The sequence below is a fragment of the Anopheles funestus genome, chromosome 3RL, assembly GCF_943734845.2.
Source record: "Anopheles funestus chromosome 3RL, idAnoFuneDA-416_04, whole genome shotgun sequence".
NCBI lineage: Eukaryota > Metazoa > Arthropoda > Insecta > Diptera > Culicidae > Anopheles > Anopheles funestus.
Window position 1 is genome coordinate 71,900,754 of NC_064599.1, and position 20,944 is coordinate 71,921,697.

At 37.3% G+C, this 20,944-nt stretch overlaps 2 protein-coding genes across 19 annotated transcripts in view; both read left to right on the forward strand.

The window, feature by feature from the left end:
• Positions 1-20,944, forward strand: part of LOC125768481 (zinc finger Y-chromosomal protein-like) — a 103,817-nt gene that overhangs the window by 33,878 nt on the left and 48,995 nt on the right. The window lies entirely within an intron of this gene.
• Positions 1-20,944, forward strand: part of LOC125768453 (dystonin) — a 184,018-nt gene that overhangs the window by 6,969 nt on the left and 156,105 nt on the right. For 16 of the 18 annotated variants that reach the window (XM_049436111.1, XM_049436121.1, XM_049436122.1 and 13 more), the window contains exon 2: positions 7,064-7,631. In XM_049436111.1, the coding sequence (XP_049292068.1) occupies positions 7,496-7,631 (136 nt within the window). In that variant the 5' untranslated portion in view covers positions 7,064-7,495. The remainder of the gene's footprint in view (positions 1-7,063; positions 7,632-20,944) is intronic. The other 2 variants (XM_049436118.1, XM_049436120.1) reach the window with 1 other exon arrangement.

Here is a 20,944-nt window from a genome sequence, read left to right on the forward strand (position 1 = left end):
CATGGATAAAACACGTCGGTCTGGTCATTTGAATCATTTATTGTAAAGACCATTAAAAAGCATCTTTAGAGCACCTTTGCTTTAGGACAATTGTTACAAAGATTTATATAATTTATTTTTTATTTATTAATTATTTGTTATTTATTTCTCCCATTTCTCAACCAATTGGAAAACGTGTATTAAATTTAATCCATTATGAAACAGAAAAGAAAATTGCTTCTCAGATAGCAATCCATTTAAAAATTATTTTTAAAGCAAATTTCTACCATTTGCACAACTGTTCTGGTGTGTCATTTAAATCATTTATTAGCTCATCAACGTTCCAAACCAGTATCATTCCTTTGTTTATGCTTACCCTGAAGCAGTGAAGTTACAGTAATTGCATCATTGCATCAATGTTATCTTCCCCAGTCCACGGGGCAGTTCCGTAGCCTGGAGCCATCTTTCTTTCTTGTCTGGCTCCATACTAAACACGGCCACGAGGTTTTCTTTTGCTAGTCTTTCTACTGGCCTACATCGAACCCGAACCCGTGCATTCCCGGCGTCCGACTGATCCCCCTTGATGGTGGAAATATGTCCTAAGAAGCAACATCCCCGACATAGAAGAAGCAGCAGCATCTTTAAAGTCGGGTGAAGTAAAGATTTGCAAAACTGCATCCCCCCCCGGTCCAGAAAGGGCGAAAGCGAACGATGTTAAAACGGTCTAAAAGATATACACACATTGGCCGTGTCTCTCGTGGTTCGTACGGCGACGGTGATCGTGATCGTATCGCGCTTCGCCGTTGGGTTTGGGTTTTGCGTGGAAAAATGTAACGGAAAATGACAGACCCAACGTAGGGCCGTTTGTCACCTTTCCTCGTGTGTCGCGTGATGATGTATGCACAACTTGTATGAACAATATTTAGTTTATGAGAAGTGGGAGGTTTAAGGGAGGGTTTTACTTTTAAAGAAAATTGTTTATTATTTAAAAGTTAAAAGAAAAGTTTTAATAGAAAAAAAAAACAATTCTTTAACCAAAACAATATTTTTTATGTTACATTTCTTAACCAAAAACCCCAAGGGTTAGCTTTTCAAGCAGCTTCGACAGCTGGAAATGGGAGCATGAGAAACGTAGCTGAAATTGATCATTTTAGGCAAAAAGGGAAACGGATGTCGTAACGGGATCGTCGTTATAGTAAAGCAACAACCGGAGCTTACGCGGGCAACCGACCGGGAGGAAAAAGGCGTCACCAGCCACAACCTAATTCTCTCGTTTTTCGTCGTATGTTACGGAAAGCGCTAGGAAAAACAGTGTGTACCACCACCACTAGGTAACGAATTGCGCCAGCAGCAGCATCAAACACAGCAGCAGAAGCGGCTGGAGAAGCTGCTTTAATTTGCTAGCAAATGTTTCTCCCCTTTGGAATACCTTTTCTCTACACTGAGCGAAGAAAAATCTACCATAAGCGTCCATTTCAATCTATCGCGATGGAAAAAAGGCAGCGCAAAGAATCGACGAAAAGATGGCGAGAGATGAGATTTAAAAAAAAGCGAGAAACACTCACGCAACACACACAGAGCGAAGCAGCGAAAACGCCCGCGAAAGATCTACTCGGGAAAGATCAACCTTTATGTGCGGTGCACCGAAAAGACCAAGGGGCGGTTTTGGTGGAATGGTGGAGGGTTGAAGAGGGTGGTAAACACAAGAAACGGGAAGCAGCAAGAAGTTCGTTGAACTGGTTCTGGCCTACCGTTCTAAATGCAACTCTGGTTATGTCTCTCGGCTGGTTGTAAGGAGTAAGAACGAAAAAAAAAACATTCGTCTTCAGTTGGCTGAAATGTTCAGCACAAGAAACGTTTTTGCGCATCGTAAGCGCATTGCTAGGGCCTCACCGAAGTGGATGCTGCACCAGTTGGAACTACTAGCCCAAGAGGCAAACGATCGTTAGGTTATGTGTGTGGATGGAGAGTTGTGATTAATTTTCTTCCCATTCGGATGTTCCGAGTAAATTTTGTGACAGTAAGAGGGTGAAACGATCAAACCAGGATCCAAAAGATAAGCAAAACGACTACAAGATTGTGTGGCAATGTTTACACTTTCGTAAGAACATTTTGTTTATCGTGTAACTGGAGAAGTTGATTTTTTTTGGCAAAAGCAAAAAAACATTGTTTCAATCTGGAGTCACTTTTAATTAATTTTGTTTAAAAACAACTGTCAGTTTTTAGGGTGTTTATTTTATTTTTCCTTTCCATTTTGCTAGTTTTTTATCGTTCAAATATATTTTTTTTTTAATTTTCATATAGTTTAATTTTTGTTTTCTTAATTTCAGCTCTTTGTATAATCCTATTATTTAATTAATGAAACTTGAAATAGTTTTTGTGTTATGTTTATGTTGTTGTTTTTTATTTTTAAATACTTTTCCATTATTTCATATCACTTTACAACAAACGGTTGTACAAACATTTCTTACAAATAATCATTACGCGTTGTTATATTTGGGTGTTTATCTGTTTGTTTTTTTCTCTTATTTACCATTTTATTTTTATATTATAGTGTTTCGATAATGTGTTTCAATTCTTTGTTTGAGTAGGCGATATAATTCATTTTAGATTATCTAAAATTTGTATCTTTTATTCATAAAATTTGCGTGTTTGTAGTTAGAGCTATTTTTTATTTTCTTTTGTAATCGTTTTTTATTGATGAAAGATGAGACAATTTTTTGACAATCCTTGTTGCGTTTTTTAAAAAAATATGCATAATTTCATGTAAAGTTACCTTTAACATTCATTACAACAAGCATATACAGTTTTGATATTTTGATGTCGTTTTGTTTATTTGATTTATTCATTTCATTATTATATAATTTTAGTTATGTGTTTTTCAAGCAGGTTATAGTTAACTCATTTTTGTCTTTTTTTACATTTTTTCATTAATTTTACAAAGTTTGATTTATGTTTGAGTCCTTGTAAGGTAAGAAAACTTTATTCTACTCTTTAATTTTTTAACGAGAGTTTTTTGTTGTATGTTTTATATGCTGAAGGTACCACCTTTTAAGTAAATTCATTTTGCTTATTTAAAAATATTTTTAATATTTATTATTGTTGCACAATGTTCATCCTCTCGCTTACGACGTTTTTCGTAAACAAATTTTTGATTTATGGTAAAGAAAAGAAAACAGCATTTCCTTGGTTTGCTTTTCTGTTTTTCATTTCACCATTTTTTCTGGACGGTTAAAGCAGGAATGTAACAACAAAATAAAGCCAACCGTTCGACACTGTAGGAAGCAGATTTTTTTTCGTTACGTTTCCCTCCATCCATCCAAAACCGCTGCCATCGCCCCAGCTCCTGTTTCTTTCGTGAGCAAAATGAAACGAAAACTACGGCGGGCAGGCCGGCTGCCTGGTAGTGTACCGTAATTTTAATGAGCAAAATCCGTTGCTCAGCATTTCAGGGATCAGCTCAGCAAACGAGGAAGAAGCTAGGGTGGGATGAGAATGGCGTTGGAAACACATTGGTACGCATTTCGGAACGCTGTTTCTAAACTGTCTTCCGCTTCACCATCAGGCCCCCAGGTGGGGTTAATTCTTTGGAACCACCGAGAGATACGTGTGTGTGTGAACTGTACTAGTCTTCGTTTTCGGAGGGAAATGCTTCGATGCAGCATAATCATTTTGGAAAAATTCATTGCAATCATACTATGCGGAATGGGATTAAAAATGTCTTAATCGATTTTTGAGCTGTAATGTTTTGTGGGGTTTATTTCTTGATTATTTTAATTGATTTTCCAAACACAGCTAAAACACATTAAATGTGGAACAAATGTTGTATCTGTGCCGATCTTTACCGGTCAGTTTGTTCCCGATTTCTCGCATGCTCAAGTTGAGATAGTTTTAATGGCAGCATTTTATGTCATGTTTACTTCACACCGTCTTATTTGCTTGCCTGCGATGCTATTCAAGAGACAAAACTAGGAGTGTTTGATTTATTTACGTTTTCCGCTATGTCTGAAACTTAAGTTTGCCTCTTTGCCACAGTTTCGTTGTTTATTCATTTATCAGTCTGTGCGACACAATTTGGCCTAGTTTGCAGTTTTATGTGCGAATGTTTTTTTATGTTTTTGGGTGTGTAGCTAGATTCGTTTTTCGGTTGAGAATTTTCACGCCAAAACATTCTGCAGCACCGTTTCCAACTATGGCAAAAAGATCAGACTTAAAAACTTTTACCACCAGCTGGTGCTTGGACGAATGTGAGGTGGAAAAAAATGCATAACTAGATGCTAAAGCATTGGCGGGTGAGGGAAAAAAATGCAGCAAACGGAAAAAACAAGCTGGGTGGTAAAAAATTTTCCCACCTATCCAACCCACCACAGCCCAGGCGGCTGTCAGCTCCAGCAATTCGTTTCCCAGTGGAGCATCATCACGAACTTGGCCTAAAAGAACGGCACGACCGTAGCGAACCAGAAACTGTGGTGAGCCGTATTTTGTGTTACGGTTCTGAAGGCATACCATTGTGCTATTCTTGTGTGCCTTTCTGTGTCTGAGGAAGCAACCGTTACGGCACCGAGGGTGGAAGGAAACGTTGAGCGAGAGGCGGGTGTATGTGGGAAAATTAATCGAAGAGTGGTTGTTGCAATTTGCGGGTGAAATTCTTACGGTCAGACAATCTACTTGAGAATGGGCGTCTTGTACGGTGGTTGATGCTGTCTTAAGTGGAGTAGTTTAAAACAATTGCTTTTGGATTGAGTATGCTGGAGGATGTACGTTAAATACTAGATAAAGTTTTTTTTTGCTTTTAATGGAGTAATGTTTTTTTTTATTTTCCAAATAAAAAAATAAGATTTTGCTATGTTTAAAATTTTATGTTTGATAGGAAAACTGCAAAAGACTCATAAATATATAAAAAGAAAAAAAATACACAAAAAATGCACGAAAAACACAAATAGAAAATGAAATCAAGAAAAAGAGAAGAACAAAACAAATATAACAATACAAACATGTTTCCAAAACTAAATACTTGATAGAAAAGGTCGAAATAGAAAACAATTAAAACATGAAAAATAAGGAAGTAAGAATATGCAACAATAGTTTTAAAACAAATACTAAATTTTGATTAAGTATGCCCTTGATAATAAAAACATAATAAAAACAAGACTAAAATAAACATAAAAGAAAGGAAAAAAACAGACTGACGAATTACACAAACTTTTTTTCTGATAAAGATAGAACCTGAAAATAATAATAAAATATATTAAAATAGAGAAACACAACTATAATCGGAATAGGAAGAAGAAATTACAATAAAAAAACTAGAGAAAATAGAAACTGTAATGAACAGCTAACTCAAGATACAAAAGAGACCAAAAACATACAACTCAACAGACAGAGAAAGAAATTTCTGAGTGTAATGTAATCTGGCACTACAACATAATTTCGAAAAGAACAAAGAGAAATTACTTTTAAAATATATTTTACTAAAATGTACAATTTAAAACTTCTAACATAAATTGTTTGCTTTCTTTTCATTTTAGGTTTCGGATGGAAATGTTTGCAATGAGCAATAAGAACTCTGACGACAACAGACACATTCATCATAATTTTTATCGTATTTGCACACTTGAGTGTAATGTTTTTCACCGGAAGAGATGATGTTCCAGAGTAAAGATAACGTAGTCTAAAGGAAGCGAGTAATTCCACCATTGGATTGATACACATTTTCCAATTTTCTCCATCTGGAAATTTTGACGCGGTGAGCTTGTGCAGAACGAAACACCCAGTCGTTGCTATTGGTGTAAAAGAAAAAAAACAGAATGAAACGAAACGATTGAATGAAGTGTGCTGTAAGTGTGTTGTAAATGCGCAGGAGAGAAGGACACGCATATGCAACCGATGCGCGCACAAACAAACCGAACCGCGATTACACATCGCCCCATTGCATGATGGTCATCGTCGTTGCTGGCAGTGGTCATCGACCAGCCAGAGTGGTTTTGGCTGATCGTTGTAGCAGAAAGTGACCGCCTGTGCCGCCTAATGTCCTTGCCCACGTTACCGCAACCGATGGGGACGAACACGAATCGAAGCTGCAAATCAAAACCCCACGCCAAAAAAACACCGAAATAATTCGATACGTTTCGTGTTGCATTTGTCGATGGAAAAACAACACGACAAAATCACCCGCACACCATTGTGCGCGCTATTCGTCGAGCTAAATAATTAAAACCATTTGCTAATGTGTCGAGGTTTCGTTTGCTGTTGAGTTTTTTTCAGTAATGACCAAAAAAGTTTTCGTCGTCATCACCATCGTCACCAACGCATTATCGCATCACAAGTTTTTCCGGCTCTCGATCCTCTATCATCTCACACGGTTAAACCGCATCGGAAACGGCAAACCTTGGAAAGCAAAGGAGTAAAAAATTAATGCTTTAAAATAAAACGAAATGCTGACAGGCGTTAGGTTGGCGCTCTAGCAACCCTAGCTTTTTAGGAGAAGTTACGCGTTTGTGCATAAATTGCATGTGAATGAGCACGAACAGTAAGGTAGGGCTTCAATTAGAAAGTGCGTGACGCGGTTTCGCTTCGCCTCATCGAGGACGATGACAATTATATCACGGTACATCCTGTCAGTGGTGTCGGGTGAATTATTGGCTCTGTTACAGTTTATAGTGCGCCACTACACTCATCTTTATCATCATGCGGTGTATGGGCGACGGTGTGCAAAGGTTACGACGTGTGTTTAATGTGGCGTTTCGTGGCGTTCGCTGAAAAAATCACATTCGCTATGATACAGTGAACATGAATCGTTCATTATCGATCCGTTCACCGAACGCCGCACACGTCTATCATCAGTCGCAAAATACAAGCGGAAACGGTGAAATAGAAAGCATTCGAAAGCGTCCAACCATGTGCTTTGACAGTTTATGTAGTGTAACTTTAGAGATTGTTTTGCTTGATGTCTTATTACGAGGGGTTTTTTTATAGGAAAAGATTGTTTGTGTGTAGTAATAGTATGAGTAAAAAATCGATTTCAGAAATGTTTTAGATTTAATTTATATTTTAATTATTTCCTGATCTCCGGTGCCTGATCTAGCCGAGTGAAGTGAGTGAGTGTAAACTATTTGAATCTAGTTAATAGTTTCATCAAGAGGTGGCAAAAAAATATGTAAATAAGTAAACGAAATGAAGCATTAAATAATAGTGGTGTATGATGAATCCTATCGCATTGTAAGCTAAAGCGTAAAAAGAAGTATGTATTTATTCAATGCCATTTCCATACCTCCCAGTATCATAACGACCGCGTGCTATAGTGCGTGCTGAGTGTTTACGATGCGATAGTGGAAAAATGATGCATACGAAAAAAAGTGCCGAAGTAGAAGTTTTACCAGTGATCAATAGTGTATGTTAGTAAAGTGTTTCTGTGTGTGTAGCATATCGCGAGGATATACGGCATCATCTCGCATCCGAAGCATAGTAGCGGTAACATCAGCAGCAGCACTAGCCAAACGGAATAGCTAAGCAAATCATGAAGCGCACACCGCGAAAACCCAGCGTGTCCGGATTTAGCGTCGATCGGGAGAGTTTGGCCGAATGGGCAAAGGATAAGCCCCTCAGCATACTGCAACTAGATCCAGCAGATCGTGCTGTGCTGAGAATAGCAGGTATGTTGTGAATTGTTCGTTTTTTTGTGGTTTTTGGAGAAATATCTGGAGGACGTTGGGTACTCTGTGTTACAAGAAATTTAAAGAATGGAAGAAACAATTTATTTTCGGTTAACCGAAGATGGAAAGATATCTGTGTTTGAATATACAAAAGCTCTGAAATTAAATTCAAGAGCACAAACTTGACCAAGTTTCATTTAGATTTGGAGGACTTGGACATTACTTCATCAATTTTGTGGAAATCTAATGTCCCTTATGAATTCCTTGGAGATGAGTTTTCTCTGGAGATGAGATGACTTTCTGATTGATAATTGAATGATTTCTTTGGCAAGATGTGTTCTTAATTTGTCTGTTCTATCGGTTAAGTCACCAATCAAAATTCCTGAGTTTTATTAGCATTCCTAGAACTCTTGTGCTTCTGAATCGATTTTGATTCAAGGATTCCTATTCCAGCTGCTCAATGCGATAATACCTTATAGAAGATATAAATATGTATGGTCGTGGACAAACGCCCAAGAATTCGTAAGTTCTAACAAGGGAACCTCATCGCTATATCGCGTTACATTTTAGCTTTATTTCACAATCCATAACGTTCTTGTTGAAATTTCTAATTGTGTAAGGGACAAAACCTGCGGTTAGGTCACAATCTATTTTTCCTGACTCAAGGCATAAAGTGAATCGACCGATGACTTCAGACGAATGTTTTGTCTGGGTGAATGGTTGCGTCAGGTGGTGCTGGAAGTTACGCCACCGCCTTTGAATCATGGACATAAAAAAATGAGACCATACCCGGTAGCGAGAATGTCGACAAAATGGACGTTACCAGCTCGGCCGGTCTTCCCTTCATTCCGGCTGAACTGTTTATTTCCGAACTTGACATAAATTAGCAGTTCTTTCTTACCGTTTCATACCTGCGCCAAGGTTAAGGGTACGAAGCTACGTTTGAAGGTTACCCAAGGAGGTATCGCCACTTCTTCCGCTACCACTATTGTCACCAGAAAACCGTCTAACCACTTCAGGTTCTTTAGGACCACTCGAATTGGGTTGTTTACTTCTTCCGCACAAAGCTTCGGTACCTCTTGTTCAGTGCGGTGTATCAAATTTGGGGTTCACACTAGACCGACACCTGATCCTTTTTGGTGAACTCACCTAACGGCATTTTGTTTTGGAACACCAAATGCATCATCGTTCATGGGAGTTGGAATATTCCTTTACTTCGGCAATCTGTCAATTTGGAAACGGTTGTTCACGGCACGTGTCCGTTCATACTGTCATTTGTCTATTTCTCGGCTATCAATTGCTACCCTTGCTGGATAAACAGTGTCAATCGATTATGCTGTCATCGATGACCTCCCTTCCAATAGTGCGATTGACAGCTTGCTTGGCGATGAATTCGACCAGGTTGTAAAATTTTACTGTCAATTAAAATGCGCTTTATCACTGGTTGTGTGTGGATTTTTGAGGCGCAGCTATTGGAAGAAGCTCCATATCATGATTGATTGCTATTATGGTTAGTACACCAGTAATTGCTAGGTGCTTTTGGAGGTAGCTTTTGATACTAGATTAGGTTGATTAGATCATATAGTTTACAGCATGTCTGTTTTATTTCAAAACTGTAGAAATTTAGAATTTCTGGAATTATTGAGATCTGAAAATTTCTTGAATTTCTTCAAAAAAAAAGCTCAGCAACTCTCTCCACTTTTGTATCAAACCGACGAACGTCGTCTCCCTTTTTAGTAAAGTCAATATCTGCAGGATATTTAAGGCGTATTAAATTGCCCAAATTCTACTGACGGCTAAAGGTACTTTTGGGTCTTATCGTGTGAAGCCCTACCCGTACGGCGCATGAAATTCAATCGACTCTGTATCGCCGAATAAACAGACCTACAGGTTTTTTTTTTCTTGTACCGAGCGAGGGTTTTAGCGGTGCTTTCGTTGGATGTCTGTTAGCGATGGTCTCACCCGTCTGTGTATGGCCGAGCACAAAATGTATGAATTTGGATAACGTAACGAAACACTGGCGGGAGTATCAAACTTAACATGTTTGAACTGTGTGAGAATGAAGCAATCATCAATCAAACCGATTGATTGGGAGCATTAGCTTTTTGTGCTGCATGTAATCGATACGCGAAAGGGAGTCTAGAGAGGAGAAAAAAATATGCTGAAAATATAATTTCTATAAGGTTTCGCTGGTGGAGAAGCGAACCCAGTATGTTAGACCGAGAGTGGGCAGACAGCTCAGCGATGGTTTTAACCGCATTCGTGGAAACAGAAAACCTCCCCAGAGTTGTCTAATTATGTTCGGATATCCGTCTCTTTTCAACATGATATTAGTTTTTTTTATTGTATTGATTTGTTTTGCCCATCAATCGGAACAACAGGCGGGATGTGGATTATAGCGATAGTACAAAAGCAACAATAGGGTAATGCATATAATTTGTATGCTTGGCGTGTGAGTAGTCTCTATTGACAGTATCATGTCAGCGAAACCGTTGAAATAAGTCAGCAAAGAATTTTTTTTAAGCTTTCGGGTCAAGTGGATCGTTCCAGTACGCGGTGTGCTTGAGTCATGTTTAACGCATATCAACGTTTCAGTACATCAATGAATAGCCGGTATAGCTTTCTCTAAAAGCCACCGTTCGGTGCAGACAAACAATGCGTTGTTCTTTCCGTAATAAAAACCCTAAAGAATAAAGAGAAGCACAGTGAGAAAACCCGAACAAAACTCATAAAAGAAACCTCTATCGACGCGATGGCGGCGCCAACCATTATGATGGCGCTGTGTGACGTCACGGACGCATGTAGCGAAAGAATGAAAGTGTTAGAGGAAATGTGTGGAAGGCAAAACTCTCTTATTGCCGAATTGAAATGGTGCTGTGCCGGTTTAGTCGTTTGCCACATGCCGTTTCCTGCGTATTTGTTTAAGGTGTGCAATATTGTGTGTGCGGAAGGAATCACGCCCGAAGAATTTGAGACGTTATGTTTTTTTCCCCCAGCCTAAGGTCGCACAGTTTACGCAACACCAGAGGTGTTTGCGCGTCTTATCAACCACGTGGACGTTGTGTACCCGTTCTGTAAAAAAAGGGGTGTCAAATGGTATGTTGTCCATTGCCGTAAACGCAATCTGGACATGTTTGGAAGTGTTGACGCATATCACTTTTTTTGTTGTTGGTTGTATTTTGGTGTATCTTGATGTACTTTTTAATTAAAAATATCACCCAAAAATGTTCCAATATCTGATCGATGTAGGAAAGTGCAAGAAAACATTTTTTGTTCAGGTTACTTCATAGTTCTGTTTTATTTTGGTTCGTTAGTTACAAATGGGGATGGAAATTAAATACCTCTACCTGTATCGAGCTAAATTTTTCTAAATATAAAAAAATGGGAGGTGTTATATATTTTATTTTTTCATTATATGATTTTGTGGTGCAGATTATCGATCGTATTTGTATAGATTAAACATCTGTTGCAATATTATTTTAGGGATTTATTTGTTATCGATATCGTATATTTTTTTCCTATATGGCATAAAATGTAACTGAGGTGTGTCCCCAGAAATCTTTTGGGGTTGGATGTATAATAATCCATAAAAAAACACTCATGTTAAGTGTTAAGTGCATGTGCAGGCTAAACTGACATCAAAGCGTAATGTTTACTCGCTGGAAGTCAATCGCCACATACGTTGGGATCAGAAGCAGGTTATATATTACGAGCTGCTTCAAAGTGGTCAAACCATTACCAGAGAAAGGTAACAATAAACGAAGAAGTAGGCATTGAAGGATAAACGGCCTTTTTGTAAAATTCTTCTTGAACTTAAAAAAACAAAAATTTGTTGGATTTTGAATTCATACGTTGTCAAAAAATATGGATGTCGAAATATTTCTGATGGATATTTTTTTGCAATTTTAATGTGTTACAGTTTTTACAATAAAGCCTTACTTTTTTGGGGTTTTTCAAACTTTCGTGGGTTTTGTCAAGAGAAAGATACCGGACGACCTAAGACGTAACTTTCACATGGATTGGACGAAGTTGGCTCATATCGATTGAGTTTATTGTTTTAACAATAGCCGGGATCGCGAAAGAAAGTCGTTAAAATGTAACAGTCGTTAGAATTTAACAAAAGTCGTTAAAAACTGCATGCCATTTGTATCGCGAACAGATGAACTGATAGTCGTTAACTGTGAAGCGATCGTTTACGTCGAGTAGATTTGGAACTGTCAAATACGAATATAGTGGAAATGGGGCAAGTGTGCCACCTTAAGCGTGTCCTAACTTTTAACTGCAAAAATGCTTCGTGGATCACTTACCTATGTGGCACACTTGCCCCAACTTCCACTATGTGTTATTTTATTTGTCAACAAAGTGAGTGCGCCTGTTACAAGCTGCGTACAACAAAGTGAAAATGAATATTTTACCACTCTTCATGGCAGCCGAGACTGCTAATGCGCATGAAGGATCCGCATGGATCGTACAAGCATGAAATATGGGTGCGAAAAATAATAAAAATTATTTCAATCTTACGCTCTCTTGTTATATCGTATTTTTCGGAAATAGTCGCTCCTAATCATTTGTCTGAAAAGACAACGATATAGAGGTGCAGAAGGGACATATTCCATGCTGCAGAAAGGCTATGAAATTCACCTCTTTCGACACCATGAAAGAGTATCAAATCCCAGCTGGACCGGTCCCTTCGTAGCATGGACTGACTATACGGCTACGTTGTAAAGTAATTTTAGTAAGCCAGAAATGGTCGGCATAACTCTAAGGGGTCGTTAGGCCGATAGATGATTACACGCATAATTTTTTTTTATACGCATATGTAATTGTAATTATAATTACATTTACACATTCCTCAGAATTCTAACATAAAGCACATTTTTAAACTAAGTTTAACGAAAATGTCGTTTGCATAGCCGTTTCGTCCCATTTATTTGTTCTATTGGATAGAAAATAATCAATAAATTCATTTGTTAATTTTAACGACTGGGTCTGACACGTAGTTAAATAAACGATCGTCATGAGCGTACGCGATACAAATTAACAGTCGTTTATTCAACTGCTCGAAACTTTTACCCGTGTCTCTTATGGGCCTTGACGTCGAGTCGTTAACTGTTCTAACAGTCGTTAATTCTAACAGAAATTTTTAACAAATGAATTCGGTTCATCCAAAATGAATTTTTAACGATTGTTAAAATCTGTTAACTGCTTGGCGATTCCGGCTAATGTCGTCTAAAGTATTCAGTTTTCTGACTTAAAACATCATGGCTTCAATTATTGAAGTTCTAGTTTGTAAAGGCTGAATGACTGAATAATCAATAAAGCTTCTTCTGTTTTATAAATGTGCGTAAATCATTTTTTCTTAATTACGAAAGTGTTACATGATGAAATCAAAGCTTTTTTTTACAATTTTCATTAACGTTTTTTTATTACTTTAATGTTCAATCCAAAGCTTGAACGATTTCGAAAGTGAAGTCTACATTTATGATTGTGCTGCAAACAGTGGCAATAGAAGCAATCGCTCTGTTGTGTATTTTTGTTCGTGTTTATTGTTTTTTTTGTTTCGTTGTTGTTACTCAAAGCCCACACACCGTACAAATCGGACGCGCAAACGGTTGTCGGATCTATTTGTAATTCTAATCGGTCGAAAATATTGGAAGTAACATTTATTAAACCATGTTTAAACCATGGTTTCGGAAAAGGAATTTAAAAATGAAAAGCAAAGGAGAATGAAAACAGGGGAAAATGAGTTTTGTTGTTTTTCTCAAAACCACACACACCTTGATAGCAATATAGGTTCTGTTGGTTTTTTCTTGCTGTTTTTAAAACAAACAACGACTGCGTGAACCTAAAACCCTTCCATCGTCGATGTGGTACGCAATGGTACGGGTTTCGTGTTGTGCGAAATTAGCTTATTAAGAGTGGAAGTTTCTGTGTTTCGGTGTGGGTGTGTACGCACCAATGCAAACATTCGCATGCTGCTGCCAGGTTTTGCTTCTTGGAATGTTAGTGGTGCGAAACCTTTTCATTTCGCTGTTTCAGGTGAACGAAGCGCACCTGAATCGACTTTATTTTAATTTCGATTGAAACGCTTCTGCAAGACTGTGTATGTGTATGGAGGAGCAATATATGTTGTGAAAACGCGTTTACCTGAGGCCCAAAGAATGCGATTGAATAAATTTGGAACCATTTGGACGGAAACGGAATAAAAGAAAACGATCAATCCGATTCACAATATGCAGAGTGTGTTTTTTCAATCCCTTTTTTGTTTAATTATATTGTGTAACTACGTTGGCAATCTCTGGTATCATGTTTGTGAGAATCGATTGTAAAATAATTGTCTAGAATTTTTGTGTAAACAAAGAACGAGTTTCTAATTGGGTACTGGAATCAATTAATGTAGTCTAAAGATGGAACCATACGGCTCTGTATTTGGCATAGCCAAATTGAATAACAATCGTTGAAAATATGCAAATAATTATGATTGACTCCTTGTAGCGATACATTTTTTTCTTTTTATTCAGTACTTCTACTATTGGAAATGCAAAGATTTACAGTGCTGGTCAGTGAAATAAGACAATTTTTTTTAACTTTCTCTAGTTATGTTTTTATTGCTTACGAATTTTATAGTTATTTTGTGATAATGAAACTAAAAAACCAAAATTTAAAACTCCTTATTTTATATCAAACATTTAGAAGATTTATTAGTTTAGTTCTAGTGTATAGAGTCTACCACTTTGTCAGAAGAAATTGTGGCTTATTATTTTTGAACAATTTTCCACTCAAATTATGCTGCTTTTCTGATACTTAAGCCGAAACATATTAAGTGCAACCAATCGATTAGTAAACTGCACAAGTCTCCTGTTTTAGTCATCTGTCAAATTAGACAGTTCAAAATCCCAATAGGTACAGGCGTCCCCCGAGTTACGACCCCTCGAGATACGACGATTTGCAGATACGACGATTTTGATCTTGACAGTTGTTAATTTGCTCAAATTGTCAGTTTTTTTTATTTTTACCGGCAATCGTTAAAAAATCATGGTCTTCACTGAATATAAAAATAAAGTTGTTGGAATAAACTTAAATATTCTCGATAAATATTTTCAGGAAAATTTTAATAGATATAGAAAAGATTAATTAATATACTATTCAAAACGATTTCTAGATAATCTTTTCCTCTAGAATATTTGAATAAAGTTTTCGATCCTCTACTTATTGTTATAAACGATGTTTCTCGACTTACGACGATTTCGACTTACGCCTTGCTCCGGGCTCTGTTTTCGGTCCAAATACAGTCCTAACTCGGGGGACGCCTGTATATTTAAGGCTGTAAACTTCATTTGGACTATTATTTGCAATTAAAATTGACAGTTCTGTAAAAAAAAATTCTGCAAACTCATTCTTGCAGTCTCCAAGTTTATTTGTTTCTAGCAATAGGTAGCCTTACTTAAATGAATATCACTGTATTTTATAAAGAATTTTAAGACACCGTCCATTAAGAGCTGGTTGAGTAGCGTTAAATTTATTAATTACTCACCAAAGCCAAGGATGAACGCATTACTGACCCGAACGGAATGATTTCATCTGTCAGCTTAAATATTTGTCCAACACTTACCCACATTGACGACGACGACGGTGGTGAGTTAATACACAGCGGCCATTAACTGTGGCAGCCGCGTACGCGGGCGCAAGCAAATATGTTCAGCTACGGTTCGGTAATGGATTATCAGCAAATCAAATAACGCTCCTTGAAGCATTCCCACACGCCATAACGGTCTTGGTTGATCTTTTTCCGAAATGTGGACGTGTTACATAGGGTGATTGAACGATTTCCTGATCGCATGTTCGATCGCACCTCTGCACAGTGGGACGCACAATTCAATCAAATCCTCCCTGGTCGGCGGCTTCACTCCAGTGTGGGGTGTGAATTGAGATGAACTTTTTTTTTGTTTGTCTCCTGGAAATTATCATCTTATTCGTTCGAATGTTTGGAAGTTGTCGATGGTTGTGCGTTTGTTTTCAGCTCGGAACAGTGTGTCTTTACTGTTTCCGGAGTTGGACAAGATGGAGAAAAAAGCACTAACTCTAATCGATCAAATTGCTTCGATTAGATTGTGACCTTGATTTTGTCCAGCATGCGTCGTCATGCATTTCTTTAAATCAATTGGACTATAAACGGTCTATTAGAGTGGACCGGCAATCAACGAGGACCCGGTCGTTTGTTTGTCAGATTCTGTGAGCTTCGTAGTACGTTGCCGGGGCTCCTATCGATGGTGAACGTAATGTAATTATCTCGCATTATTGATTTAATTGAGCAGATTAATGGTATGTTGATGGAGAGCTTGCAGTACACATTTCGAATGTCTTGATTGATATCGCCTTACTTCTACACGTACACCACCTTATCAGCGGTCAATAAACGTAGTTGCTGACATGTGGGACTCTACCTCCATCGGTTGTCGCTAAGAATGATGCCTATGTCAGGAACATTTTAAGCGACCGTCAGGAATGTCACCCCTCAGGTTAATAATAAAATGTTTATTAGGGTATTTTTGTGCTGTGTAATAAATCAGCTATTTTTACAGGGTTGTTAAGCACAATCGGGTGATTGATTAAAAATGTCTTTAAAAAATATTTTTTTTAAATGTATAATAACTAAATTAATTAAAAATCAATCAAAAATTGATAAAAGGCAAGCGTCTTTTGGTCAAATCTTTACTTCGTTATCAATTTTTCTCATCCGTGATAATTCCCACTGTGCTAAATAAGACAGCTCGTTGACTTTGGAACACAGTTCGGCCATCGGGTTTGAACTTGAACTAGACACACAAATAGCCGCGATAGTGAAGGCGATGCACTGTACTCTACCCTACCCGTAGTATAAAGGGATGGTCGTACCACTCTACTGCTACACCCTGCTACACCGGCCATGATCTTGGTTGATGAGTTTTTCTTCACTCGTCCATGGTTTGTGGCTGTGGGATCATCTACACGCTTGCATATAAACAAAGCTGCGTTGTGTAATGCTTGAGTAAATTTTATATTCATTTCAAGAGAATGCGAGAGAGGAAGAGAGATTAGCTATTTTTAAGCAATGCCTTCCCCCCATTTTGTCGCTGTTTTGTATATGTCTTCGCGTTGTGGCTAGAAAACGGGGAACTGCTAGTAGTTTTGTGTGGAGGTTGAATGGATTAGATTGTGCACAGATGATGCCGGTGCTCTCTAGCCGGTGGCGGTAAAGGCTGCTAATGGGAATGGCACGAACAGAAAAGTAAGAGATCGGAAGAGTTCATTGACTAGAAGATATTTCCGTGTATTTAGAGGGGAAATATTCATACGGATCGCCGTAAAAAAGTATAGCTAATATGTTGGAAAAGAATATATAGCATCTGTTGGTTATTTTAACATATTTTAACTTTCATGAATATGATATTTTATTATTAGCCTTGAGGCTTAAAAGAATTACAAGTTTAGAGGTAGAAAATTAATAATTTATTAAAGTTTATTCTTTTAATGTTTGATACGTTGCCCTTAAAACTTGATGATGCTACTGACAAGATAACATTGAAGTATCGAAGTAATTAAGGATGAGTTATAGACTTGCTATCAGCAAAATCGAACACATGTCATTGTTTTATGATCGACAGCGCTCCCGTCTACTAAAATGGTTTATTGCAAAATTAAAACTTCATAAATCAATATTTTTCTTTACACAGCGACATAAACCAAACAATGTGATTGTTATAAATTTTACTGCTTGTTTGCTTACATATAATGTATGAATCTTTTATGATTTTAAAAATTTATTTAAAAAAAGAAATCAATAATATTTTTTTTGTGTGAAATCATTGAGGAATGCTAAATGGCAACGAGAAGCAGACATTCGGAGCAAAAATAAGACAGCAAGACACCATATTTAGGTGTGGCTAAAAATGGTAACGCAAATGACTGTGGCACAACCGGCGGTGTGGTTAGCTGGATTTTGATTACTTTTTAATTCGACCATCCAGGCTCCATATAATAATCATCCAATTCATTGATTTTATGGGCCAAACTATCATTTGATTATGCGTACCTCATTCACATGGGGCCGGTGCAATGAGAAAGAAAATCCGTCTTCGTAGCGAAAGGTATCTGAAGAGAGAGAGAGAAGAAGAGAGAAGTATGCACGAGATAGATGATTTAACGATTTAATGCGTATGGAAGAGATTGTCCAGTTAATTTGTCCTCCTCATCAGTTGAAGCAATGGTAGTCAGGTTTCCGTTTTCTTCTGGTTGAGAGCACTAGGAACGCTAGGTATATAGCAGTAAACCGAATCGTATGCATTGTGCCCAGCTGCGTTATGGTGGGTTATTAGGCTTGATTTTTAGGGGCACCATTTTAAAATGCATCTGCTAGAGTAAAATGAGTCCGTTGATAGGATTTAAATTTCAATTTAAATGAGAAGAAATTAAATCCACTTGTTGTGCTCTGGTTAGCGGGGTTTTGCGTTTTTGGAGTATGGAGTATCGAAAGCTTCGTACATTTAAATGCTTTCTTATACCTAAGGGTGCTCTTTAATCATGGAAACTTTGCAGGAATTCTTGAAGATCATGCCAAGCAAAGAATATACTTCATGCAATACATTTCAAACTAAACTTCCAGTAAAGAGAGTTAAGCCAGCATAAAACATAGTCATGTTACCTTTTTTAGTTGGAACCCTCTTTATAGGGCTCAACTTGCTCTACTGGTTCTGGAACAGAAATCAAGATCTAACGGAGTTGACTTTTGTGGCGCTTCTGGTCTGATGAGCAACGGTGAAGGTTGGAACATTTTCTTGGACTTCAGTGGACACAACGAAATCACGCAGTTTATGTTTATTCTTTTCGCTAGTGAATTTTCTTATTTTATGAAATATTGTGTTTATTATATTTAAAAAAAATTGAGTTGAAGTATTGGACATCTTCAAAAGTGCTTGAAATGATTTTAAACATAAAATTTATATTACAATAAATCTTTACACGCACATTATGATCTCACGAGTATTACGCGGCAACCGTCTGGAGAAATGAGGCTCCATGAAACGGTACCTACTCCACAATCTAGATTATGCGCCGCCACCAAATTATGGGTTCTGGCGGTTCACTGTGTTCTGTCGGCCGAAGAAGTTACGAAGCACACGTGTGTATTATTAAATTTTTGCTGCTTCTTTCTCTAGTTTTCAATTGTAATTTCCGCCGTTGTTCTGCATCCATGCGCACGTCCCCGTGGTCGACTGAATTGGTGTGGAGTCGACTTCTTTGAATCGTAACGGAAAAATGTTGAAGAAATGAAAATCTAAAACAAGAAGAATTAAAACTTTAGGGTAATGTTTACTAATTGTTGAACAACTAAATATCTACGAATATTGTTGTCTTAATTTCTTCTTTTTTTTAACACAATTTTGACTCATCAATTCGGCGATAGAATTATGACGTCATTGCCAAATACACTGTTATTACTAGCTCCGCTAACACTCCTTTCAAAGCATCATAATCATTTCATTGTAGAATAAAAAAGACCACTTAACGTCAGATTGCTTTAAACGCACCATTCATCATCCTACAGTTGAGCAGATGCATCTCGAAAAGATTGAGTCAGAGATTCTTTTTTCTTCTGATGTAGCTACCACATAAATAGCACACATTCCAATGCTGCATTGGTTTCGGTTGGAATATTTTATGCTTGTTAATTGCTTTAAAAAATGTGTTTCTGTTCTAGTTTTTGAGAGTAAATATCTGGTTCATTCGTAGAATTCCTTCGCTTACTTTATGCTACTGTTTTCATAACCCCGATAAATATTTTGTCAAATAATGGATTTCTGTCTGTCATTTGTCTTGGAACATGATAATGCGACCATAAGGGACTTTTAGAACAGTTCTACAGCGTGGACGTCTTAAAAAGATCTCAAAGACTGGGTCTTTTGCCATCATTCTATCGCCATGTACAATCCACCTGAAGATGTCTTCAAAGGATTCGTTTTGGAAGGCGGTTTTTGGAGCTCTTGCTTTTATTTAATCAACTGCTGCACAGTGGGATTAGATTAAAATATTAAATGGCTATCATTTGTTTTGATATAAATATTTCATTTTTAGTAAACACCAAGAAAACATGTTAATCTACACCATAAGTAGAAAGTCAGACAATCTTGATGTTTCTTGATGAGATGTCAATGTTAATCTGGATATTTCTTTTTTAAATAAAAAATAATTCAGTTTAAATTGCAATTTTTTATTAAAAAAATGTCCATTCTGTTTGTGCGTTTGTTGCCCATAGTGCAGATCCTACAGAAAAACGTGAGCTGCAGCAGCGTATAATATAAACACAGGTTAGGAAGTTGTCGTCAGTTTTGGACATAGTTCATGTGATATGAATGGACATATTTTGTACAGCTTATGCTACAATCACGACTTACTGTAGATGGAATTGAGAAGATGTAAGATTTCGACGTCCGAGCCTCCGATAATCTTCCTGAGGTTGAAGAGGTGACCGTCGAGTCCATCACCCTGACATAAGCTTTAAACTGGCAGTAAGCTTATGCCGAATTTTAAAATATCTCTATCTCCCTATCGATTAGCAACCGGTACGTAAACAACTTGATATGGTTTCAAATTTTCATTAAGAGATATCACAAATTAAGCTTCTTGTCTGCCACTTCTTCAAGATCTACCGCATGGTGATGATATGATTATACTTAACCTTTTAATTGCTTCATTATGTTAAATTTTCCACTTCTAAAGCTACTCACATTCAGCGAATACTAACCCAGACATGGTGACATTGATCAAATTATATAATGGGTGTGATATCATGCAGATTAGTCTCCTTCATATTGAAAAATATTCTGAGGCACTCAACCGAAAAAAAGATAACACCAACCGCGTGTGATGACATTGAACTGTGTGACATAAGATTAATTGATAATGAACCGGGTGACGCTGGTGAAAAATCATGGTCAAAGTTTATCTCTGATCTAAGCTTGTAGGATTCAGTTCTTCCTGTGATAAGGAATCATTTTTTATTGAGTTTCATTTTAGGTGTGATTTCATCTGTCTTTTATAATTAGTAGACAAAAATTTTAATGTTAAAATAATTTTACCCAAAATCAAAGGTTAATCATAATCATCATCACGGTGATTAAGAAGTTGATTCTCTTTTTTTTCTTGCATGCTTCGCCTCAACTTACATGCGAATCGTAAACTTTGTGCGGGTGTTTGCAAAATCTATGCAAAATTGGAGATGTGCGTGCAACGTTTCTTTTGAATGTATCCACCTCATCTCACGTGCGCTTTTATGC